We start from the raw sequence: 25,415 nt of genomic DNA, 5'->3' as shown, positions 1-25,415 counted from the left end.
TTTCAACATAAGGCTAGGCATACATTTTTCCATTAGCAGAAATTAAAAGGGGACTTACAAACTAAATTTCTTCCTGGAAAAAAACAGTTTCTTACTTCAAAACATAAATAGTTTACATGTTAATAATGAAAAATGAATCAGATTTTCAGTAGTTGAATGCATTTTATTGGGAATTTTGCTACCTGTACATTTTGGAAAACAGCCTCCAGGATAGATGATTTAGTCTCCAAAATGCATAATTGGATACCTTGCGGTTTTCAGTACCCAGATCCTTTTGTCTTCAGCCGCAAGTCCCTAGTGGAGATGTACATTTTGCTCATTATTGAGCCTTCCTGACAAAACTTTGGTTTTATGAGAGGGTAGATTTGATTGCAAATATGGCAGCTTTTGTTCCTGAGTTTGTGTGTACTGTTAATGAGGTCCTGGACTTACTCTGCATGAAGGAGTATTTTAAAGATTGCAGCTTCATAGCGGAAAAAAATTCTACTCGTAATCAGTTGAGTCATTAAAAATATAAGAATGTAGCACCCACTTTAGCAATTAAGTCTATAAAATGAGAGGAAGGTGCAGAACTAGTGATGTGTAATTACAGTGCAGTTTAAAATGAATCAATATATTTGAGACTTAAGTCTTTTGAAATAAGTTTAATTTCTCTGTGTGTCTAAAAACAAGGTTTCTACAAAGGGGAACAGAAGGTACAGTGTTGAAATTCTTGTTTAAAAATGTAGTGAACATGGCATAATGTAAACTGTGGTGTGGAAATAAGTGTGCATTGCCTATGTTGCTCTGATTTTGTAACAATTACAAACACAGATGGTTTGAGAGAAAATTAAATAATTCCACCCACATTAAGACAGGGAAGTCTAACAATAGCCACAACTCTTTATCACCCTGTTTTCTCTAGCAGACTCCCTCCTGCTGTCACTTGCATATCCTTCATGCATTGAAAACTAACGAGTGTGTGAAGCTTGCTGCAGAGTCCGTCAAGGCATAAGGACCTCAGTAGACTGGAGTTGTCCTGACTCCAGGGTCTTCATCCACCTCCTCCTCCTCCAACAATGGCAACATCCTCAGCAACAGTACCCCAACAAGACAAACAGAGACAGTCCAGTGACAGCCCAAGGTTCAATCTGGAATCCAGACAAGCCCATAGTCATCAGGACAGGTCCCAAAGTCAGGTCAGCAAGGCCGAGCATACTTGTCATTCAGGCCATGGCCTGAGCCCAGGTACACCTCACAGGGTCAGTAGGTGGAGGCTGAGCAGGGCATTCAGAGACCTGACAGTCTGCGTACCACCACCCTCACTACCACCACCCCAGCCCCCAGGTCTTGTTCTGCCATAACCCTTGTGAAAAAACAGATGATTATTTTCATTGTACAAGTGGCTGTGAAGGCTTAGTGAGAGCAGTAGAGAGCACTTTGTTCCTGCCTTGCAAAACCCAGGCCTCCAAACCACTGTCTCAGCCAGCCTGCATAATCTCCAATAGGCCTCAAGTAATTCCATTTGCAGTCATTCCACTCTTCTTCCCTTTGCTCGGTTTTTACTCATTTTGTCTTTGCTAGGCCAGATTTATACGCTTGCTTACTATCATTTCCCCCTTCTTTTTACGAAGAGAGTTTGCACTGTGTTGAAGCTGTCGTGCAATAGCAAAAATGTGAGGATTTTGTTTTCTGAGTCCAGGAGACTTACTTATTCAATCACACCAAGGTAATAGAGAACTGAACATTAGAAACTACAAAGACTGTGAGCTTCACACTGGATAGAGGTCTTTTGAATAGATGACCTCATCCAAAGGCAGGCAGGGGAGGAAGCAGCTGTACACAGCCAGAGAAACACATCTTTTACAAGCCCAGCAATTCTGACTGTTGTGAGTATTGGTGCAAATATGCAAGAATAGGTAAGCACAAGAGTCTTTCTTGAGGTGTTATGCTTTGGTAGAGTTATACTTACAGCTTTCTTCTGATGTCAATTTGGATGAACTTTCAGTGTAATGGTATTAACCTGTTCCTGCTGTTGTATGCTCCTAGATAAAATAGATTGGAAAAGATTAGCTCCTATGTGTTACCTGACAGGAGAAAGCAATTGAATATAGAAGATCAGCTTCTTGCTAATTGAGGTGAAATTTTTAAGTGTAACTCGAAGAATGGTTAGGGATGCTTTCATGGCAATTGCAGATAAACTCTCATCACGGACATTTCCATATTAAGACACTTCAACTCTGACTGACACTGAATTGTCTTGGTTTTGCCACAGTTTGACTATTTCCTCACTTGATTAAGTTACTTAAGAGAAGGCAGCAGAGAAGACATTTTGCTTTCTGCAGCAGGATCGTTCATCTGAATTTTGATAAGCAGGGTGCATGAGGGAATGGAAATTAGATCCTTGTCCATATCTAATGTAGAAGAAACTGCATTTATTTCCTGTTCTCACAGCTGAGTTGAAGATGTTCTGCCATGATAGGGTATACTTGTTGGATTACCGATGTAAGGAGGAGGCTGAAGATGGTGTGTTCTCACCATTTGGGGTGACTGAAATATTCGCTTCCCACATGGGTGGGAGTGGATGAGCAACTTAGAGTGCCCCTTGTATGGCAGGCTCTGACCTGCACTAACTCCGTTCTCTGTCCCACAGCCCCACGTGGCTGGCTGCAGAAAGGAGCTGGTGTCTCACGTTGTCACCTGGTTTGGGAAAAGGGTTAGGGTCAGAGTGTGCGTAGACCTCTGCGTTAGGGAAGGCCCACGAAACAGAAGGAAGGGTAAGTCCAGAATGAAGCGGTGTAGTTCTTGTGGTGGCCTGATACCTGGGTGTTAGAGCTTCAGAAGCACATGAAATAAAGGAGTGGGATGCCCCTTTGGTTATCTCTGAGGAAAGTGCCTCCTTCCTTTCGTAAGAGCAGTTGCATTATAGAGGACCTGTGCAGCCCCAGAGCAGTTACATCCCCTAAGCTTGTGGAAAGCTCTGACTTCTGTGAGCACTTCAGCTAATGTGATACTTGTAGTCTTTCCTGTTTTATTCCAGGAAAGGTGTGCAGCTGCCAAGCTACATATTATTTTCATTAAGTAGGTAGCATCAGCTACTGGTGAAGTCTGGAATTCAGTTTGTTTGTTTGTTTTTTAAATAATTCTTCAGGTTCCTGATTTGCACATCTGATCTTTTGACAGGCTGATAAACAAGACAACAACTGTTTCCCTTTCCAAATTTATCCTGTGCCGAGACAGTGAAACATGTAGGACTTGTGGTGCTGACGTTCAACTTGAGGAAATACCCCAGTGTAAAAATTTGAAAATCCTTGCTTTTGCAAATTAGTCAGGTCAGTTGTAATGACCCTAAGCAGCAAGCGTAGTATGATAGGGAGAAGGCAGGGAGCCTGAAAACCAGATTTCCTGGAAGCTCTTATAAGGAGGACCTTTTGTTTTCAGAATAAAGGGCTTGGTTTACATTGCTAGCAGGTAGTGCTGGGCCGTGCCTCTGTCATTGGCACCTGGCACAGGAAGGACCTAAACCTGTTGTTTCTTTTTTTGTACTGAAAAGGAGTAAGAGAACAAAGATCCACGGCGAACTATGTGTCAGTGGAAGGGATATATCACATATCCTGACAGCCAAGAGCCTTGCAGGAATCATGTGATGCCTGTGCAGCTCCCCGTGGAGCTGGCCTGGCAGCATGAGCTGGCCTCTGCAAGATCTGTGCCTTCATGGTGCCTCCAAAATTCACGGCACTGGCCACAAGGGTAAAATTCAAGCCTGCGGTTGGGTTTTCCATCGGGCCAGGCGGGCTGAGGAGTTCATCCAGATCTGTTTAGCATGGACTGCAGTTTGTTGCTCTTGCAGAAGGTGTGGAAGTTACATACCTGTCTGGAAATGATAATAAAAAAATAAAAATAATTATTACTTCATCACACAGGTCTTATCCTCTTATATCTGATTGACACGTTTCAAGCCAGCTGGCAGCATTCCAGCTTATCACAGGTCTGTACCGAAAGAGACCGATGCCTGCACTTGGCTGAAGCAGAGCACAGCGCTGGCTTGAGGCTGCAAGCCTGTCTGTTGGAGCAGCATGGGGCACCGTTAGTGTTTCTTGCTTCTTTGATCTGAGTTTTGTATTCCTTGGGCAGTCTCTCACTGCAGGATTTGGACTGGCAGTGGGTGCTAGCTGAAACACCTGCCAGAGCCCAAAAATGAGCTTGGTTGGCAATTACATTACAATGGTGGCTGTAATTTCCACAGTATTTTTTTTTATCCAATATGTGGAATACAACCAGTGTTCATTCTCCTGAGGGTCTGCTAATTCTTTTGCCATGTGGCTTACTGTGCTCTGCTGAAGTTCCTTGCCAGGTTCCCCACCTTCATGAGAGAGGGGGGCTGTACCGGACGCCTGGCATACAGATACCACCACAGACAAGGGAGGGGCTGTGGTGTCTAATAATCAAGCAGACAATTTTGTGTCATGATGACACCATTAAAGTGGAATGGGTTGGAAAATCAATCAGATTCCTCTCTGATTACTGTGTAACTCAATTACTGCAGTCCCTCTGGGGCCCAAGGCAACAATCGTCTCACAGAAGTGCCAAAGAAAACCTCTCAATTAGAGCTGTTGTGGACAAAGGCAAGATCCTGCTGCTGTGCGTTCCAGAAAGAGCGGTTATATTATGAATAATAAAAGGACTGGGGAAACGTACTTGTGACACTGGTTTTTTAGGGTTGGTAAGACCTTCTGTGGCTCAGCTAGAGAGGAGTTTTATAAAGGACAGAAGTTCTTGATAAAGATGTCTTGGGATGAATGTACCAGCAGCCCCAAATACATGTATTCTGGTCGCTGGTTTTGGGACAAGTGCTGGTCTTAAGCATTTATACTGATCCCCCACAATAATTTCAAGTGTTGGAAATATCTGGAGATCAGACATTAAAACTGCACAATTCTGATTGCTATCTTGCTTTCATATCACATCAGTTGCCATGTGGCTTAGCAGCTGATAATTCACAAAACGGTTTATGTTTCACATTAATACTGTATATCACTAGGAAACAGAACATCTAATTTTATAAAGCGTTGTCTTAATGCTGGTGATTTGTGAGATAGCTGACATTACAGCTGATGCTCTCTGGTTTAGCGATGCTTTTCTGACAGGATGGGAGCCTGCTGAGCCTGCTTCCTTGCACCGGTGAAACACTTCATCCTTGCTACGCATTCTGACTGCCGCCTCCTGCAATTCACGCTCAGGCAGTCCGGGCAGGAGTTCAGAATGGACCTTAATTTATCTAAAAACTTTTTTTTTTTTTTTTGGTGGTGGTGCTAGATTCCAAGGAGTTTGATTTTAAAAGAAGGCACAGGTATTCGCTTTTCTTAAGAGGGATCAATTTTCAGTGTGTTTTTTTTTTCTTTTTTCCTTTTGTTTCTCCAGAATAGATCCTTCTGGGTTTTGTATTTTAGATATGGGTGGTTTTCTGACAGCTCTCTCACCTTTTAATATAAATTTTGGTTGTATATATTTTGTTGCCTTTTTTTTCTTTTCATTTGAGCCTAAACCAGCTGATGTGGTCCCCAAAGAGCTAAATGCATACCCTGCCAGCTGGCATGCCCTCTGGCAGTGAAGCCTTGTTAAAGAGATCGGAGCTGACAGATTCTTGGAGCAGGCAATCTGATACAGGCCTTTTTTTTTTAATTTGTTTTTTGAGCTCACCCATACAACAAATGGGGGCTTGTTTGGGAGCTTCGCTAGAGGCTTGAATGGGTCATTGTTATCAAAACACTGCTGTGATTCAGAAGCGCCCAGCAAGGGGGTTCCTCTCCCTCTTGCCCCTCAGCTGGGCACTGCAGGTGTGGCAGCCTTGCTTAAACTCTGGTTTCATCCTTATTCTACAGAATAATCCCAGTTGCCTTGTGATTTTCATCTTTAAACTGATAACCAGGAAACTGAAGCTGCAGCTCTTGCAAATAGAGACTCAGTTCAACACTAAAAATGAAGTAGGAGAGGTGAGTGAGTGTAACCAGCGAGAAGTGTTTTCCAGGTTGATGTTTTGGGGATAAAGAGTGGTAAAAGTAGTACAGTACTTCACCAGACTTTTGCATAGATTAGCATACTCTCAATTTTCTTACTGTTACTGTGATGTTTACATTATGGATTCTACCCCAGAAACACTTGCTTTGGAAATTTCTGGCAGGCAGCACATGGGCTCCTGAGCTTAAAGTCCCTCTTTACATTATTTTCTCCTGCAAAAACAACTTCTTGTCTAAAAAATGTTAAGATAGTGAATCTTTGAATCCAAATATTCTAATTATTCTGTTTTATCCAATTGGATTAAAAGCAAAAGGAAATGAGCTATTTGGGAAGACACTGACTTGCAATTTTCAGTCTTCTCAGTCAAATTGAGTATGTAGAAATTTGAGTGGAGTTGTTTTGTATTAATTTGTTGCACAGGAGTAGAATGAAGACCGCTTCTCATAGCAGCTGATATGCATGGAGCTGTGTATACATTGTGTCTTACAGGGAATTCACCTCATAAAAAAGATACAGCATTTATTAGACGTTTCTATCTAACTACTCTCTGCCCTGCTAACTTCTGTCTCCGCTGGCTCTTGCTTCTCCACAGTTCAGTGCGACTTTGGAGCTCTAATGCCAAGAATGAGGGTGGTGACATCAGGGCCTCCTTGCAGAGTCAGTGGGATGATAAAGGCTCATTTTGAAGGTGGAAAGGTTATCTTCCTGCTTGCTTTTGAAAGATGGCACGTTTTGGGGTACTATGCTGATGATGCACTGGCAGTCCCAGTGTATCACTGGGACTGAACTTGACTTGAAACTGAAATTACAAGCTGTATCCTGCACTCAGTCCAGAGTGTCATACATTCAAAATCAGTTGTCACTTCAGTAACAAAAACAGAAAAAAACCTATCTGAATCTGTTTTTTACATCTTCCCATAGTATTTTCTCCTCTTCTCTCCCTTGTCCTTTTTTCAATAAAAAGTTAACAGTATTTAGAGGCAAAAGTGGAAGATGATCGGTTGTCTTTGTTGAAAAAAACAGCTTATTGTTGCTGGCTGAGCTGGATTTCCAAAGCCAGCTCTGTCATTACAGAGGGCCATTTGGGAATGGAGACTTGATCCATTTGGAGTCTGGGGAACAGAGATTTTTAATTTTTAAATCTTGATTCATCTGCTCCCTTGCAGTGTGACCTTCAATAAGATTTGCTGTGTCTCAGTTTCTTCAGTGGAAAATTATTTCTGTAATATACTTTACATTTACAGTCTACAGCTATTCTGAAGACCTCATCGGGGCTAAGGTTTCCTTGTGCACTACACAAGCCTGTCTCTGCACTGTTGAGCTTATAGCATAGAAGTTATTTGAGATAATACTTAATGATCATTATAAGGCTTATGTAAAGAGCACTCTGACTCTTTTCAATCTGCTGTCACAAAGTTAGCAATATTATGTCTCTTCATAGAAAATATGCTAGGTTTTTTTGTCTCTGCTTCAAGCTGCACCAGCAGTTTGGAAAACAGCCTGGTGGGAGTCTTTAGAGGGGACTTTGGCCTCATCTGTGAACTGATATTTTCCCTGACTCAGAGGGATTTTTTTCTGTTAGTAATACACATTACAAAATAAGCATCTGTCTCGTAAGTAACTTCTGGTGGAGCAAAATAAGCATGTCTCACAAGTAGATTCTTTTCTGGTGGAGCTAGTTGTTAAACCTGACTTCACTATATAAAAAACCTTATGTCTGTCTTAAACTCATGGACAAACCTAGTCTTCTAATATTCCTTGTTTATCAGAATGATAGTAACAAAAAGGCTCAAAAATGGGAGGAATAAAGAACGGATGAAGAACTGTTTTGGTAGTACTTTTTTTGTTATTGTTGCTCTTGGTGTTGTATGCTGTGCCAGTTGAGCAGGTGGTTAGAGGGATTGTATGTGGTGGAGCACATGTCTGCAGGAGCATGGGTGTGTAAGGAAGAAAGGTTTTCAGAGAAAAAGGGTGTTTTTAACTTTTACAGAGAGCTCATTTTGGCATGGCTGACTTGTGAGAACATCTGGTATTCAGGTTGTCCTTGTACTGTACTGGAAGGGCAGCAGGTGCTCCCCAAAAATGTGCCTGTATCCCAAGTAACACACACCTGGCTGTTGTTGCTGTAGGTAAGGTCACACTTCTTGTAAGGGAGGAAAAACTACACAGTGATTTTATTTTATTTTTAAACCAAGGAGCGATTTAGTTACTTTCCCTGGTGTTTATGTTTTTTAGAGGGCTTGGTGTGTGTTGGCTTTGTTGAGCATTTTATCCTGGAAAAATAACAACATATGGTGAAAAAGTCTGCTGTCATAAACACAAAGCAGGAGGTGAGAGAGCTTCGTAACAAGAAGCTTCACGTATTTGAGACCAACCCAAATTTTACGTCGTGCTGTTGTGTGATTTAAAACTGGCTTCATGCTCTCAGTGGCATGTGAGGGAAGGTTTCAGGAGATGTTTCTTCTCCAAGTCCCACTGAATCAGTTGGCAGCAATTAGGTGTGCAGTGCATGGGCAGCCTGTGCCCCTGGCTCCGTGATGCCTGAGGGATGATGGCTGTCCAGATCTGTGTTTTTGAAAGCTCTGGAAGAACATGATTTCCCAGGACCAGTGGGGTGGCCTGTAGAGAGAGGTGGAAAGCATATAAATTGGGAGCTGTGGGGCAAGAGAGCCGGTGGGAATTTGAGGCATCCTGCTGGGTTCAGGACAGCCGTATCCCAAGGGCCCTAGGAAGTCACTGGCAAGGACTCAGACACATCATCGTTAGTATGAGAACAGCACAAGATACAGAATGTGAGGGCTGTTCCTCCTCCTCTTAATTTTGAAATATAGGCTAGAATAAAAGGGGGTCCTGTTTTGTGTTCGGTGGCGTAACGAGGAGTGGGGGAAGGCCAGGTACACCGGCTTGGTTTGCTGTAGTGTGTGAGAATCTCACCCAAGGCAAATGCTGAGTCCCTGGTGCACTGTCAGGACCTTTCTTCCACAGGCCGTTATGGTGGTTCTGCCAAACTCCCGCACAAATGGTGTGCGTCACTTCCCAGGAAAACGGGTCTGCCTGTTGACAGGCAAGCAATGCTGCCCACCTAGCACCTGCTGATCCTGCCATTTCATCTCAAACCCGTTAAATACCATGAATTCATACTGAGAATTGACTTTCTCTTTTTAAATTGCAGGATGCAAAGAGAAGGTGCCATTCATGTGAATGCGAAACAGCTAAATGGAGAAACAGGACACCTGGCGAAGGCTGAGCTGAAACCCACTTGTACACAGGATGACAGACTGATTTGCTATTGGAGACCGAGATTCAGGAAACCCGCTCCTCCAAAGGCTTTCCTGAGTGAGAGGAGAGGAACCAAGATGGAAGCACACAAAAGAGCAATGGGAATTGAGGGCCATGGTTTACTTGAGATAAATGGCAGATCCCTGGAGTCTAGCCGTGTAGCTGTTTGCTTTAGCTTTGTCTCTTTCCGCAGCTGCTCTTTGTTTTTCGTGAGCTTGCTCCTGGGTACTGCCACAGCAGCACTGGAGACTCGAGAGCAACGTGGGTGCAGAGTGTGAGGAGGGGGTGGGCAGCCCGCCTCACCATGATTCAGTTGTGGAAGTAGTGCGGCACGTGCGGCAGCTGGAGCTCCACAGATTGATCCTGCTGCTCATTTGCATTCAGCCTGGTTTCCATGTGCATCCTGGCTTACTACGTCACTAACAGTCCCAAAATCAAGGAGCCGCCACCCCTGCCATTCAGTGACTGCAGCAACCAGCACCGCATCTTGATCCCACCCACAAGCCAACTGGAGGCTCACGAAATCGGTGGACCACCTCACGCACAGATCCTGTGGTGCTAGTCTTTGTGGAAAGCATTTACTCCCAGCTGGGGCAGGAAATAGTGGCCATCCTGGAATCTAGCCGGTTTAAATACAGGACAGAGATCGCCCCTGGCAAAGGGGATATGCCCACTCTGACAGACAAAGATAGGGGACGCTACGCTCTTATTATCTATGAGAACATCCTTAAATATGTGAACCTAGATGCTTGGAACCGAGAGTTGCTGGACAAATACTGTGTAGAGTATGGCGTGGGGATTATAGGCTTTTTCAAAGCCAACGAGAACAGCCTACTCAGTGCACAGCTCAAGGGGTTCCCCCTTTTCCTACATTCCAACTTGGGGCTGCGAGACTATCACATCAACCCTAGTGCTCCCCTGCTCTACGTCACCCGGGCTAATGAGGTTGAGCAGGGTCCCCTGCCTGGTGATGACTGGACTGTGTTCCAGTCAAACCACAGCACCTATGAGCCAGTGCTGTTGGCCAGCACGAAGTCCTCGGAGTCCATTCCTCACCTAGCCACCCACAAAGCATTGCATGCCACGGTGGTGCAGGACCTGGGTCTGCATGATGGGATTCAGCGGGTTCTCTTTGGCAATAACCTCAATTTTTGGCTGCACAAACTCATTTTCGTGGATGCCATTGCCTATTTGACTGGCAAGCGCCTCTGTCTTACACTTGATCGCTATATCCTCGTCGACATTGATGATATATTTGTGGGAAAAGAGGGCACTCGCATGAAAGTGTCTGATGTAGAGGTAAAATCCCCAGAATAATTACAGACCCCAGACAAATTTCTAGTTTGTGGTGTGTGGTATGCCAGGAAAGTCAAGGTTGCATTTAATTTGAGTGAAAGAGTTGATAGCTGTAGTTGTTCTCATTTTAAACAGAGAAGTAGCCTGCAAAGATATGGAAGCACCCTATGTGATGATCTCAACAGTTTTACAGGCTTAAACGGAGCATTTTTCATTCTGGGACCTGTAACTGGCCTCTCTGAATTCACGAGGATGCCTGTGGTAGTCTGTCCTGTTTCCCCTTTGACACAGGGAACAAACACATGTAGGTTTTCTCTGTCCACCTATTTGTAGCTGTAAACTCTACCTTTCAAAAGGAAAAGGCAAGTTGTGTTAGAATAGAACAGAAAAATTGTATTTATTATAGTATTATTTATTATTTTTTATATATATATATAAACTATATATATTACATTGCAATACTGTAGCCAGTCCATGCGGTGTAAACTGCTGTAGTCTATGTTGTGGCCATCTGGCTTTTCAGGACATGACCAAACTGGGAGAAGAAAGGTTTTCTCTCACCCTTCGTTGCACCTCCCTCATATCCTCCACCAGCCACCCCCATCCCTGGGCAGGGAATATCCAAAAATTCACGAGGGAGACATGCTCAGACCAAGCCTTCATGAGAACCGTCTCTGTGGCCTCGCAAATGGGGAAGAGATGCCATCTTTGTGGTTTGCTTTCCTTGGCAGTTCCTTGAGTAATACAGTGACCTGTTAGGAAAGGATGTGGGAAAGGCACAGAGAGAGATTTTGTGGAGGAGAGGGAAGCCAGACAGGCTAAGGAGAAAACAAGTAGGAAGAAGGTAAGAAACTAAGTGCTCCTTGTAATTTTCTGTGTCCTTGAAAGTATGTGATAGTGTTCTCCTAAGTCTGTGATACATGTACTCGTGCTGCCTCATCGAGCCAAGGGCTTGCCTTTATATCTTCCCCATCAGTTTTGGTTTGTAGCTGTTGAGGCAGGTGCGTTGCCTGTTTCTCCAGATCTGCTGAGGCTGTTTGTTCCCGGAGGTATGAGGCCCTCGGCCTTTCACTCTGGATTCCTATTTAGTGCTTGCCGTTAGATAGGTCCTGGTTGGAGTTCCTGGGGTACCAGCCATGATGACAATAAGCCTGTGATAGCAGCTGTCTTAGCATGTTTCCTAAAGAACTTCAAAGTGAAGCACCCTTTAACCTTTCATCCAAGGGCACAGAACACGTGAGGCCAAGGTATAAAACAAACTACTGTTATACACACGTGTCCCCTTACCTGAACTGAACCTCATCCATTACATATTCCCAAGAGCACTTTTCCACCTCACTAGGAGCCTCACCACCTTTTCTACATGTTTTATGCATCCGTGCAGGACATATCTCAGTTCCTCTCCATTTTTTCAGGTCTTTGAGATTTTAAGTTCTGTTTCTGATTCCCTTGGGGCAAAGGAAACCCTTGCATTCTGTTTGGAGCCAGCTTTATCTTTTCAGATCATTTGAAGCTGCATGCCTGAAGCAGCTCTGATTGCATGCCATTATTTATTTTACTTGCATCATTCTTTAATAATTCTTTAAAGCCACCTTTGACCACAACTCTCTAAGCAAACAGGTATAGAAAAATGGAACACTTGTATATGATACTTATTTAAGGAAAATGCTAATGTTTTCTTCATTTCACTGCAATGTCCTTGTGTTTTGAGGTGCTGAAATGCTCTGAAAGCTTTTTTTTTGAAGGGTCCAATCTTATCTTGGTCCTAAGCAGGCCCTGCACCTTCTAGTCAAAACCAGCAGAGATTCTCACCTCTGTAGTGTTTGTGCAAGTTACAGACTCATGTGAGAAAACAGGAGATAGGTGGCCAAAGCTCTTGGAAATGAAGGCTGCTCTAGTGATGTTAAAAAAAACCCACAAAACCTATACAAGATAATTCCAAAAGATGCTTTGTTTGGGTTTTAACAGGGTGAAATGGAGGCATAATCTGTGATCAGTAAGCAGAGAATCACGGGCAAAGCAGATAAAACCCAGATTTATCCATTTAAAAGAAGCTCTCTGATTGCAGAGCCACAAGAGGTTAATGAATTTTTATTTTTTAAAAGTGAGAAATAACTACATGGATTTGTTGATAGCCTCTTGCTGTGGGGAGAGAAGGGGATATAATAGTGACAGAACAGCTGGTATTTTCTTTGGCCTTTTATATGAAAGCTCTGTTTCAGGGCTGTTATCTCAACACACAGCTCCTTATCTTAAAGCTTAGATTACAGTGGTCAGGGTAGCGGTTTGAAGATTGGATGTTGTGTGAAGGTATAAAATTGACTGCTGTCCCAGTGAGCCTGTTTGCCGTATGCAGGTCCACGTTCAGAGAGCTTCCCAGACAAAATTACTATTAAAAGAAAGTGCTGAATATAATTTGGTCACATGCATGCCCATGGTAGATGTCCTGAGTGAATGGAGAAATGTTTTTATTTGTGATGCTTAAAGGAGGGCTGAATAGCTTTCCTCTTAAAAAATAAAAAAGGAATCGTACTTGCTTTTACTTTAAAGATGATAACCTTGAGTTCCTCTTTCTGGCAAAGGGCTACAGCAGGAGCTTGCAGTCCTCACTTGAAGTGAAACAGTTCGAAGTTGCACAGGGAAAACATTTTTCCCTTGTGAAGTTTACCAGAGATTTGAGCTGCACGTAATTAACAAAACTAAATCTTGGAGAATCTCTTTTCAATTATTCCACGTGCAGTTTCTTCTAAAATAATAATCCTTGGAATTTACCAAACCTCCATGGAACTGGTCAACGAGCTGTTTCTAATGCAAAAGGATCTGGCTTTTATGATCCTTCCTGGTCATCTTTAGGTAAGAGGAAAGAAGATTAAGTAGATGAGGTTTTGCCTCTCTTGCTGGTAATCTCTACAAGGGCATAAATAGTGAGCAGTTGTTGCTAGCAAATCTAAGAGCAAGCTAAGTGAAAATCAGGGACAGTCCTTTCGTTTTGGGTTATGAATGATGGGGGTGGAAGAGAGAGAATGTAGTGAGGGTGGCCGTCAGCCAGCTCTTGCCTGTCTAAATTGTAGAGGATGATCTTACCTGAAATGAAAATATTCAGCAGTTTCTAACTCCCCAATTCTAACATTGTAGGGGAGGTAGAAATACCAGTACCATGAATGCTTTCTCTTTTGACAGCACTGTTTTGAGCTGTGCCAGTGCTACTGCTGGGCAGTGAGAAAACTGCAGAAAATCCTCTTGAGAATGTTCTACCCAATGTCCACAGGGGCAGTTCCTATGAAGAAGCTGTTTCTGCAACACATTCCTAGTATGCTTTGCATGAGCATTTGAGAAAAGGCTGTAAAAGCACTCTGCTTTCTTCCTCCATTTTTTTTATCATCTGTTTCTTTTCATTTGTCCATGTAGTGTTTTCCTAGACTCATTAAATCCTCTCTTCCCAGCATCTGACTCTCAACTTATTTTCCCCCTTTTTCTCTTTGACCTCTTTTTAGAGGGACCTGAGATAGGGGAGGTAATACTTAGGGTTTGTGTGAAACAGCTAAAATCTCTGCAAACACTTTTGGAAGATAAAAATTTCATAGCTGAAAAAGCAGAGTTGCACCGAGATTTAGTCCTGTATTATTGCGATGCCAAGGACACTGTGCCATGTTAGAAGAGGATTAGGTCCTAAAGAAGCAACCTAAAGAGGGTACAGTTAGGGTGCTGTGGCTTCCCCTGAATTCTTCTCACTCCTAGAATTTTAACCCCATTGAGAGTTTTTGTCTTTCACTGGATGGCATCAAGAGCTTGTAGTGACTGTTGAGTAAATCTTTGCAGATCCATCAGCAAGATTATATAGGGGTTTTTTTTAATGTGTTGCAACTAGGCACAATTTTAAACTTTTTTCCCCCTAACATTTGCTTAGAAGTAAATATTTATCATTGTTTGAAATTTTTAAAAAAGCCTTTTTTTAAAGTGATGAGCATCAAACATCAGGCTGAAGTTTAGACCTTTTTTGCATTGTGTCCAGAAGTGTGCATTGGAATGCAGCTGTCACTTGGATCTGCAGCATGGCTGCCCCAATTAAGTACTAAAGGCCTCCAGAAATACAGGTTAGTGAGTTGCAGATGGCGTTCTCTGATAGACTGTGACAAGCGTGAAGCCTGGTCAGGCCTTGATGTGGCTTATGAGGTCTGGTGGCAATGCTGGGAATCTCTTGGAGACCCCATCTCTTCCTTCCTGGGGTGAGCTTTGCTGAGCTTCTAGCAGGGAGCTTAGCTGGGGAAGGGGCCTTTCTGGCTAGCTGGTGGTCTTGGCGGCATCTTGGAAGGATTTCTGGAATGGAAGATAGTTAGAAAATATGAAACAAATACTTGGAGGGATTGGAGGGGCAGTTTTCTAGGGAAGAAAATTTACTTTTTAGAAATAGGGGATAGCTAAAATGCTAACGTTCTGTCCTGTACCACATGAGCAACTATATTTCTTAAATATGCACATGAAGATCTGTTTGCATCTGGCTAGCTATTTTTATATCTTAATGGATAGCCTACTCCATCCACATTTCTTGATTGCCTTTCATTTAAGAATCTCAGAGCATGTTATGGATATAAATGAAATGCCACTTGAGTCACCTGTAAGATATTATTAGTACTATTATATTCATCCTATTTTGTAAAAAAGAAACAGTGCAGAGGTGTCAGAGCAGAGAGAAGTGCCACCTTCTGGCCTGTTCCCACATCTGTATTGTTTCACTTACAGCTCACAGACCTCTCTGAACCAGTGTGCTAGGGAATGCATAATTTGTTGAAACAAATTTCCAAATATTTTTACTTGGCATCTTAGTCTCTTTTATCCTGTGCAGGGGAAAGACATGTCTTCAAACCCTCTGCCATGCCCACCTTATGGATGTGGCTGCGAAAAGGACTCAGCATCAGCAGAGGGGTGGCACACGATTAGCAGTAAACCCACCAGGAAAGCAAGACTCCATAGGACTCCAGTCCCAGAATTTCTGGGGCCCCCACAGTTCTTCCCTGGTCCCTCCCTTGACACAAAGGATTGCTGCCTGCTGGAGCAGGGCTTTTTGGGATTTATCATCAGACAGATGTGTCGTCATGGTAACCCCAGCCAGGCTTTAAATCTCTCTCTGTGTAGAGAATGCTAAGCCTCTTAACCGCTGTCTTTCCTCCCTCCACCTCCTGCTGAGCTTGAGGAACTGGCTGTGCCTTTCAGGGCAGCAGAGAGAGGTGGTGAGGCTTGGGACAGCTCTGGAGACAAGAAAAGAAAGTGGCACTTTCCTGTCTAAGGTACTGGGTGATATGTTAAAGGTGCTGGTCCCAAATTTGATGCACTATTGTCATCCAGCTGGGCAGACAGGTACTTCTCTGTAGAGAGACACACAGCTCTTAGTCTGTGTTCTCTGATGTGTGGATGAGTCCCTGTGTCTTATGGGGTCATTGAGGGGAATTTGACTTCCCACTGCCTATTCTAGATCTTACGCAGCAAAGGAGGCTTCAGCGATCAGTGCTGCTGGCATGTCACCTTTTAAAAGCACTGCCTACATTTGTGATAGGTTCTGGAGATGTCATGTGCCATACATTTCTGAAAATACTACTCTTGGGTGGGCACTGGGGTAAGGATGTGGTTGGCATGTGGCCATGAAGGAGCTGGGATCTTTGAAATTTGTCCTAGGCTGCATTTGATGTCACTGTTGTGTGGACTGTGGGGAGGGGGATCAGGCTATTAAGTGTGTCTCTAGGAAAAGTCTGAAAGCTTGGTTCCTTCAGAGAGAGCACTGAGAGTGTCTGCAGCACTGCAGAAATAATCTGTCTGGTCTTCCCACCTTGTGTGTGAGAGGTCATGGGCTGCCTGCCTTGGGAATAAAACCGCTCAGCTTCTTTGCTCCAAGATACTTTTGCAGTGCATGGCTGATTGAAGTAAATTACAGAAGTCATAATTTTTAAATTAATGTGATGATCAGTGTTTGGTCACACTGTTTTGAAATATTAGTGACAGCAGTGATTTCTCAGGATATCCTTAAGTGGTAGGTGTCAAGCTGGTCCCCCCCACTGAATGAGAGTCTGCCTTTGTGACTGCACTTTCACCACCTAGGGAGCAGTGTGCCTAAACAATGCCCTATAGAGAGTGAGCCATGTGACGGCAGCGTTTGTAGTGCCTTTTGTGCTCCTTGAGGCTGGGAAGGGCAGCTGATACAGAAAGATCTGTCCATCTCCCCTGCACAGTTTAAAAGCCTGTATGCTTTCCCCCAGTATTATGTGCCAAATTGCTCGTGTATTTGCATCTAGCCCAAGTCTGCTGTTGAGAGGTCATCCCCTTCACCTTGGTGCAGCCACTGATCCATTGCTTTCTTAGAAAAGCTATTAAATCTAATAAATGCCGGGCAAGGACCATCTCAGTCACCTGCCCAACAGCCCTCCTGCCAGGTCCCTCTTTGATTGAGAACTTCTCCCATAGGGAGCTGCACCAGTGACACTTTCCCCGAAGCACACAGTTAGCAGCAGAGCGTGCATCTCGGGGCTTCTCTCTTTTATTGTTTTCCAGGAGAAGAAATTTGACTGGAACTAGTTTGTGTATTACTTGTCTGTGGCATACTGAACCTCTGGGGTTTTTTCCTGTCAAGGCTGTCTGCTGTCTTACTCTGTACACTGCTAGACCTTGGGGTTTATGGCACAAGGCTCCTTCCCTTTGATTATGGCAATTACTTTGGACATTTAAAGCAGACACAAGTGAGCAAGAGTCATGACTGTGAATGTCAGCTCCCACAAGTTTTCTTTCCAGAATCCAGGATACTTTCCTGCTACAATAGGATTTTGGCACTTTTAAGGGACACAAAGCCAGGGATACTGCCCTGCCATGACAGGATCCCTTGCATGATAGTTCTGCGAATCCACCTTTCCTCTCTAAATAAAAGCCCCCTCTCTTTGGATTACTTATATCCCTTTGGATATTACTGACTTTTCCTTCGACTGTGCATCATGTGCTGCCCCATCCTCCTTTTCATTAACATGTAGGCTCAGAGAAAGGGCAGAGGTTCAATAGCAAAGTCACAGCCAACATGGGAGAGGAAGGGAGGAGCATTGAGGTTGAACCTGGAAAGAGTAAGGGATCTGTTGCTTGGAAGTGATTTATTGTTCCTTTGCCTTAGCACAGACACTCTGGGTCCTTCACATTGAAGTGAAGACCATCATCTGACTGTGGTTTTAAAGTGGCATCACTTAGTACGGCAGGATTACTTCAAGTAAAGACTGTATGTGGAGCACTTGGCTACTCTGCTTCACTCGACAGGCAACGATGCCATAGCCCCATCCCCTGTGATACCTCTTCAGACTGAACTGGGCACCGATAGAGCACAGAGAAATGTACAGAGCAACTGAATATGAACATTTTCTTTTTTTCTTTTCATTTGAACAGGCTTTACTGAGCACGCAGAATAAGCTGAGAACTTTAGTCCCAAATTTCACCTTCAACCTGGGCTTCTCAGGGAAATTCTACCACACAGGTAAGCCCCTTGCACCCCTTTGTCCCAGCACATGCATATGGCCCCCATCTTTCGTCTGTGTAGTGTGTAACACATTAGTGGGAGCATGATTCTCTGTTGGAACGACTCAGCATTGCAGGGGTTAGTCAATGCTTTGAAACATTGAGCCCCTCTTCTGCCTTTTGTTTTTGCGCTTCCTTTTCTGCTCTCTGTAGGTACAGATGAGGAAGATGAAGGGGATGACATGCTGCTCAAACACAGGAAGGAGTTCTGGTGGTTCCCTCACATGTGGAGTCACATGCAGCCTCATCTTTTCCACAATGTCACTGTGCTGGCTGAGCAGATGAAGCTGAACAAACAGTTTGCTGTGGTAAGGGGCATCACAGTTTATTTACTTTACAGTATTAGTCCTTAAACATTCTTCTCCTGGAATAGCTGTTCAGACCCTGCTAAACCCAAATGCTACTCTGGTAACTCAGCTGCCTTTAAGAAAGGCAGTTTTGAAATTTTAAATTGGTGCGTGGCTCCTGCTGTCTTCAGGCAAGAAACACCGTTCGGTGCCTGCATGTGCAATGGGAAGTGTTTCCTGGCACCTGCATGGCCCCAGGGTGCAAATCCCAAAGCTCTTGTTTGCTGAGGTGTGAACTTGTAGCATTACCATCCAAATCCAATTAATTTACAAACTCTGGCAGCGAGAAAGCTTTTCCTTTTCCATCCTTATTCGCTGTGGTTTTGTAAGGAAGTCACCTGGTCGGTAGTATAAAATGCTAACAGCCCTACTTCTGGCCTCTGCAGACAATGCTGAAGGAAGTTACTTATCTAGGAAGTCTAGGGGAAATTCCCTGGGTTTTGGCAGAGGAGGGGGAAGCCTTGAACATCCTGCATTGCTGGAACAATGTCTGTTTGATGCTTACAGCCCAGAGTTGAATATAGTGTACATGTTTCTCTGAAAAGAAATGTCCTCTTCAACTCTAGTTTGGTTCTTTTGATGGTAATCCCCTTGGGAATATCTGGCTGCTGTCTTATGTTCCCATGACACACACAGATTAGGAATGATCTTGAATTCAGAGCACAGTTGCAGCATTATAGAAACAATTTAGGCCTCCTCTTTTCCTGGTTAAATAACAGTGCAGTCTTTTGCAAAGAGAGACAAAGCACAGAACACAATTACACATATTTAACATAAACAGGCTAGCAGTGGGAAGGAGAGGGTTGTTGCTTCATTTAGGGGCTCTGGTTTTATTGTACACCACCAGGGCAGAGCTGTCGTCATGTTACCAGAACCAACATAGTATAATTAAACCCATGAAATTCAGATATTTCCTGCCATTGTAGTAGTAGCTCCAGGCCCCATAGCTTTCACCCTCAACAGTCTCTTGCTTCATGTCTGCTTTTCTTTGAATTGCTAGAGGAAAGACAGAGCCCAGTTGTCATCTTCCTTTCCTTCTATATCAGTTAAGGAAATTTTGTTTTCCTCCTCTAGTGACTCAGATCTAGGCATTGTGGGAGTGAGATGTGTCACTTAACAGCATTGATTACTTTGTAGTAACCAAGGAGCCTGACCTGAGGCTTGTGAATAATCTGATTTGTCACACCTGCAAGCTACCAGACCATTTTTACAGCAGCTGTTACCAGTGCTGAAGGTCCTTGTTGATACAGAATCACACTTATATTTCCATAGATGCATAAAACAAGAAGAACAAACTGTATTCCAGGTTTCCCAATCCGGAGAATTTACATGTTACTCTGTCACCTTGCTCCAACTTGGAGTCTATTGCTAAATATGATCCTTATTAAGGATCATATTATAAATATTGAATGATTGAGATGCATGTTCTGGTTTCAGGAGCCATGGGATTCCCACAGACTTGGGCTATGCTGTAGCCCCCCATCATTCTGGGGTTTATCCTGTCCACACACAACTCTATGAGGCATGGAAATCCGTTTGGAGCATCAAGTAACAAGCACAGAGGAATACCCACACCTACGGCCTGCCCGGTACCGGCTGTGGATGTCATCCATAATGGAATCATGGTTGAGCGCAGCTAGGCGAGCGGACCCCAGTTTCCTGCCCAAGGGACAGTGTTCTAGTGACCTGCATCAGAGACATTAATCTTAGTATCACCCAGTGTTCCAAAATCATTAAGTCAAGCAAAGAAGAAAAATCTTGCCTAAAGCAGTTTCTGTGTTCTCAGTACAATTCAGAGGTCCAGTACTGAATGAAGGAGAGCAAAACCTAGCACAAGGAGACTAAATGAGATCCCACTGACTTGTTTGCACTGTGATGAGTAAATGGTTGGGAGGAATACCAAGAGAGTCCTCTGAACCTATGTCGCTTATGTCCCTTACTCTTTATGTTGATTCACAGAGTGCTGCTGTGGACACATTCATGTCTAAATTCTGTTGCATCCGCCTCTTACCTAATTTTGCTTTGTCTGATATTGCCAGTTCTGCCTCGACAGACCTGTGGTCTTTTTACTCACACTATCTTCTATAATGAATATCCTGTGGCTCGAAGGAGTTGGACAAGAGCATCGTGGTGGTGAACTCTTCCTGACAGTGCTCCTGAACCCAGTAAGCCTCATCTGAAAGGGGAACCAATGCACGGGTGTCTCGGCTTATGTGCCCGATGTGGGAAAGGACTAGATGTTATGGGAGATCCAGTATTACCCACCCATCATAGTGTGGGTATCTCCAGTGTGATGCTATCGAGATGGATGTGAAAAGAGGGCCAAGGAAGTACTTCTGAGTTAATGCTGCCTTGCTTTACACACTGCCAAGGCAGCGTCAGTATTGGGTGTTGACAAGTGCAACACTCTGCAGATAAAAACTAGCTAGGGTGACATGCTGAGCATGACCCAACGGAGAGTGGGTGTTACCTAGGCTGCTGCATCTTCAAGAATCAGAAGTGAGATGTGTCTTGGCTCCTTCTGTTCCACACACATCTGCTGCCTGTTGGCTTCTCCCCTGGTTCATTGATGAGTTTTTGTTCAGAATAATTGCTTTCTGTGGGCTTTTGTTATGGAGTGTTCTCCCCTTTCTTTCTATATGTATACACTTGAAACAATTTCCATATGCTGTTTTTATGATGTAGCTGTCACCCTAAGGCATTTTTGGGAGATCTGGGTCTGACACGGGTGTTTCTCTTTCCAACATTTCCCAGTTCCATCAAGCCACTGAGCCAATGTAGTACCTTCAACACCCTGCAGTCCTTTCCCAGTACTTAGCCATGAATGGCAAATCACGTGAGTTTCTCATTCCTACTGAAGCTGGGAAGATGTATGAGGTGGCAAGAGACACAAAAAAGGGGTGATTTTTAGAAAATCCTGAATGGATAGATTAGGAGATTAACTTTTGTAGCTCTCTCCAAGCGCAGATCCCATTCCCTCACATTCCTGTTTGTTGGCTGCAGCAGGAAGACATGTTGCTCTTTCTGATGGTACAGTAACTTTCTCAATTCCCCACCTGAATTTGTTTCTTATTAAAGCTGATTTGGCACCTGTTGTCCTCCGTTTCTCTGAATGGGCATTACCCTGCCAGGTTTACATAGTGATTTTAGAATGTCTACTTCTGTAGCCACTCTTGAATATAATAAAGTTTAATCTTTTCTTTTCTCCTGACTTCCAAATTTCTACCTTTTTACTTCTACTTTATACATCTTTTCCACCAGTGCCTGAGTATTGGCAAGAAGCCATGCAAGCAGATCTGAGAAAGTAGGTGGTTTCTCACTAACTTCCTAGGTGGGAACCCTGGAGCACTGGTCCAGTCATTGCGTACTTGTTTGGAGGATTTGTCATGTAACATCAGTGGCTCTGTGCACCATGATGTTTTCTTTCATTCCTTCCTTCTTTTGTATCTTCGTTGCAGGACTGAATGTGCAGCTTTAGCCACTTTTGGTTGGGGCTGTAGAGGATCAGTGAATCAGAAAATCAAGCTTTTTCCCTCAATTTTAATTTTTTCTTGTCTCCTGCTTTTCCTAGTGTTTAGTGCTTCTCTACTCCTAGAAGTAGAACTGTGATAGTGAAAAGACTTTCACAATGTGCCCTGGGTGCATCACACAGGCTGTAGGTTACAAACAGGCCCTGTGTTTCTGAAGGTTAGCCTGTGACCAGCTCTGGCTTGGTGTATGATCTGCAGAAGATACGGGTCTCTAACAGCCCTAGCTAAAAAGCTGTAGGGGTTCCTACTTCCAGATCTGCAAGCCAGCCTTCTTTCTGGGTCGCCTGAGACACAACCAAATCTACCTGCTTAATCAAAGTCTGTATTAAGGAGAAGGCTATTCTTTGCATTACATATGGAGTGATCGGTCAGATGGAAGGAAACTGCTTTCTTCTCTGTGACCATTGCTTTTGTGGGTTTCTCTTCCCATATGTTGGGTGAATTCTACCTTGTCGCACTTCATAATTGTCAGATCTTAAAGAATGCCTGCAGAAGTAGCCACTGTGAAACTTAAGAGCTCTAGGTTTCTCTTGGAAAACCAGTTGCCAGACTGTAATCCAGAGATGATTGCTGGTCTAGGAGGCTGTGCCAAGGAATTTGTAGAAATGTAGTTTCTAGAGCTACACATTAAAATTTGCTGATAAGCATGTGATGGTCAAAGCAGCTGGCAGCGATCTGTGATCCAAAAAGTTGGGGAAGATTGTGCTGTGGTACAGGATGAGCTTATTTGCCAGATTTACTGTTGGCTCTTTGCGGTGACTTTTAAAACTCTTTCAGGCGCCTTCAGATGCTCCGATGTTTACACTTCTGCTTCCTTTTGGCAGTGGAGCATTTCTCTCTCTCTCAGCAGTGGAGTACTGTGCTCTAAGCTCCTCTTCATTGCTTGTGTTTGCACAGTGACTCAGACCCTTGCATTCCTCCCCTCACTGATAGAGCCATCTCGCAGACCTGATAGAAAGCTGGCCAGCCCCACAACCCCAGCAGTGATCCATGGCAGACTTGGACCAGGCTCTTTCAGTCCTTTCTGGTGCTTCCAGCTCCCTTTGAGTGGGTATACATGTGCAGGAGTCTCCAAGCCTGTATGCCTATGGTTAACTCCACAGTGCAAAGAGAAGACGTCTGATCTTCTGACTAGTGAAAAAGGTCTGATGTCAGGAAGGAAACAACTGTTGATGTTCAGCAGACAGGCTGCCATGTGCCCAGTCACTATCTCCCAGAAGCAAATGGCATCTTTGTGATCACTTCTCACAAACACTTTTTCTCACACTACGCCAGCAGGTTACTGCTGTGCTCACAGCTGCTTGTTGCATATTGCAAGGATGCTCATACCCTCCTGTTTTCTGTATTCTAGGTTCTCTGTGACCTTTCCTCAGTGTCAAGGAAGGGAAGCCATGGCATGCTGAGTGGAAGGGAGGGGAAGGGGAGGGAGGTGTTATTACCAAACCAGTTTCCAGGCTTACTGGGTGTGCATGGGAGGGATGGTGAGATGGGATTTGAGTGTAGCTTATGTCAGAAGTAGTGCTCAGAGCTGTTTTGGCAGCAGTAGCTGTGACGAGGCAGAGCAAGCTGCCAGGCCTTGTTAAACAGTGCATGGGTTACAGGACATGACTGCTCAGAAGTACAGGGAAATGGCTCATTGGTTGGGCTTGTCATCTTCTAAGTCCAGGTGCTTGGGACTGTTTGCAGGTGACAGCATTACCTGTGTGAGCCATTTTACCAAAAGCTGTCAGTCTTGAGACACAGTTGCTAACCTGGGTCACATGCAGGGTTTTTTTTATTCTGGAAATCTTGAAGGTGCCCCAGGTGGTGACCTGTGTCCTTCCTGCATAGGCACCAGAGCCCATCTGGCAGAACCTCTCTGTCAGCTCAGTAGGAAACCAGAAGTAAAAAACTCACAGGCAGACAAATGTGATAAATCCTTAACTCTGCTTACCTTCCACATGTCCCAGAGTCCTGCCACTGTTTTCTGTTGCCTCCCAAAGGCCCTGGGGCGTGAGCACTGTATGGACAGGATTAAATGCATTTCACAATGTCTTGGCTCAGACACGAAGAGCTACTATCTGTCAGTACCTCCTATCAGACCAGTCCATGGTGATACTGGGCAGAAAACTGAATTCAGACCTCCTGAGTCTGCAAATGTGTTCATCCCAAGACCATCTGTCTCCTGCTTCCCCTTTTTATTCTTCCTCTACTGTGAGTGGGAAAGCCATTCCTGCCCCCTGCCAGGGAAGACTGTTGTTGCCTGCTGACCTTACCTGGCATCACAGGATTCAGCCATGAACTGTGCAGCAATGGGCACCCCTGCTGTGACTGAGGTCTCTTCCCCTCCCTGTACTAGCAGACACTGGGTGGGGAGTGCTAAATCATCCACATAGTCGTTTTTCCATTGGCCTTAGTGTTCTGCCTTTGTTTTCCTAACTTCTAGCCATGGTGTGGTTTTTGTCTTGGTTTGCATGTTGTGTTACAGGCACTGGGATGCACAATGCCATGGGACCTGTCAAAGCCACGCACCAGAGTCAAGCTGATAGCAGTCTTTCGCACTCTTTTCCAAAAGTTAAAATGCTGAAAAACAAGCAGGAGGGAAGTGTATCTGCTTGAGAGAAATGATGGCTTGGCAAGGCAGAGAGATAGCACATGGGCTCCCAAGCACCCCAGTGCTGCTGGGGCTCCCATGGGTGCTCAGTGCCACTTTGCCCAAGGGTTTGCATCCTCAGGCTTGGCAGGACATTTTTCAGGGGCTGCCTATGCTGAAGGTTCTTGTGAGCTAAAACCTTACCAGTTGGTGTCCGTTCCTAGGACAGTGTCCTAGTGCAGTGTCTCTTTGCAGTCCATGTTCAGATCCCTGGGTACACTTGTTTGTATTTAAAACTGTGACTTGCCAGTTGTTCCTTTACACTCCAAAGTGAATGAAAGCTGACAGGCTCTCGACTCACAGCCAGGGCTCAGTTAGCACCCCACCACACCATTCCCAGGGCTTACTGAGAGGTCTGTGTCCCTCCTCTCCTGAGTTCCCCCTGTTTTGCAAGCACTACATTTCTTTCATTTTTCATCAAGGCACTGCCGTATCCTGGCAGATCGACATTTGTGAACCCAGACAGCCAAGGCAGTCTGAGATGTGAACAGGCTCTTGCTGACAGTGGAATTGGACTAGGAGGAAACAGTACTGTTACCTGATTTACCAGTATCCCATGTCCTTTCTACTTTCAGATCAGCATCTTCATGACCCACCTGTCCAACTATGGGAATGACCGCCTGGGACTGTACACTTTTGAGAGCCTGGTCAAGTTTGTGCAGTGCTGGACCAACCTTCGCCTGCAAACACTACCCCCTGTCCAACTTGCAAAAAAGTACTTTGAAATCTTTCCCCAGGAGAAGAATCCCTTGTGGCAGGTGAGAAGGCAGCTTTAACTGCTCCTAGTGGTCTTCC

At 44.3% G+C, this 25,415-nt stretch overlaps 1 protein-coding gene across 1 annotated transcript in view; it reads left to right on the top strand.

Annotated features, from left to right (window-relative positions):
• NDST2 (N-deacetylase and N-sulfotransferase 2) overlaps positions 1-25,415 on the top strand; it is a 136,653-nt gene that overhangs the window by 102,125 nt on the left and 9,113 nt on the right. Inside the window, 14 exon segments of the mRNA XM_075758595.1 lie at positions 9,170-9,596; positions 9,599-9,651; positions 9,653-9,769; positions 9,771-9,809; positions 9,811-10,575; positions 17,983-18,070; positions 18,265-18,416; positions 19,245-19,246; positions 19,896-19,999; positions 20,002-20,088; positions 20,498-20,554; positions 20,557-20,580; positions 20,583-20,623; positions 25,196-25,378. Coding sequence (XP_075614710.1) covers positions 9,581-9,596; positions 9,599-9,651; positions 9,653-9,769; positions 9,771-9,809; positions 9,811-10,575; positions 17,983-18,070; positions 18,265-18,416; positions 19,245-19,246; positions 19,896-19,999; positions 20,002-20,088; positions 20,498-20,554; positions 20,557-20,580; positions 20,583-20,623; positions 25,196-25,378 — 1,728 coding nt within the window. The 5' untranslated portion in view covers positions 9,170-9,580.

Source organism: Balearica regulorum, chromosome 7 (genome assembly GCF_011004875.1).
Source record: "Balearica regulorum gibbericeps isolate bBalReg1 chromosome 7, bBalReg1.pri, whole genome shotgun sequence".
In the NCBI taxonomy this organism is placed as follows: Eukaryota; Metazoa; Chordata; class Aves; order Gruiformes; family Gruidae; genus Balearica; species Balearica regulorum.
This window is presented reverse-complemented; position numbering and strand designations above follow the sequence as displayed.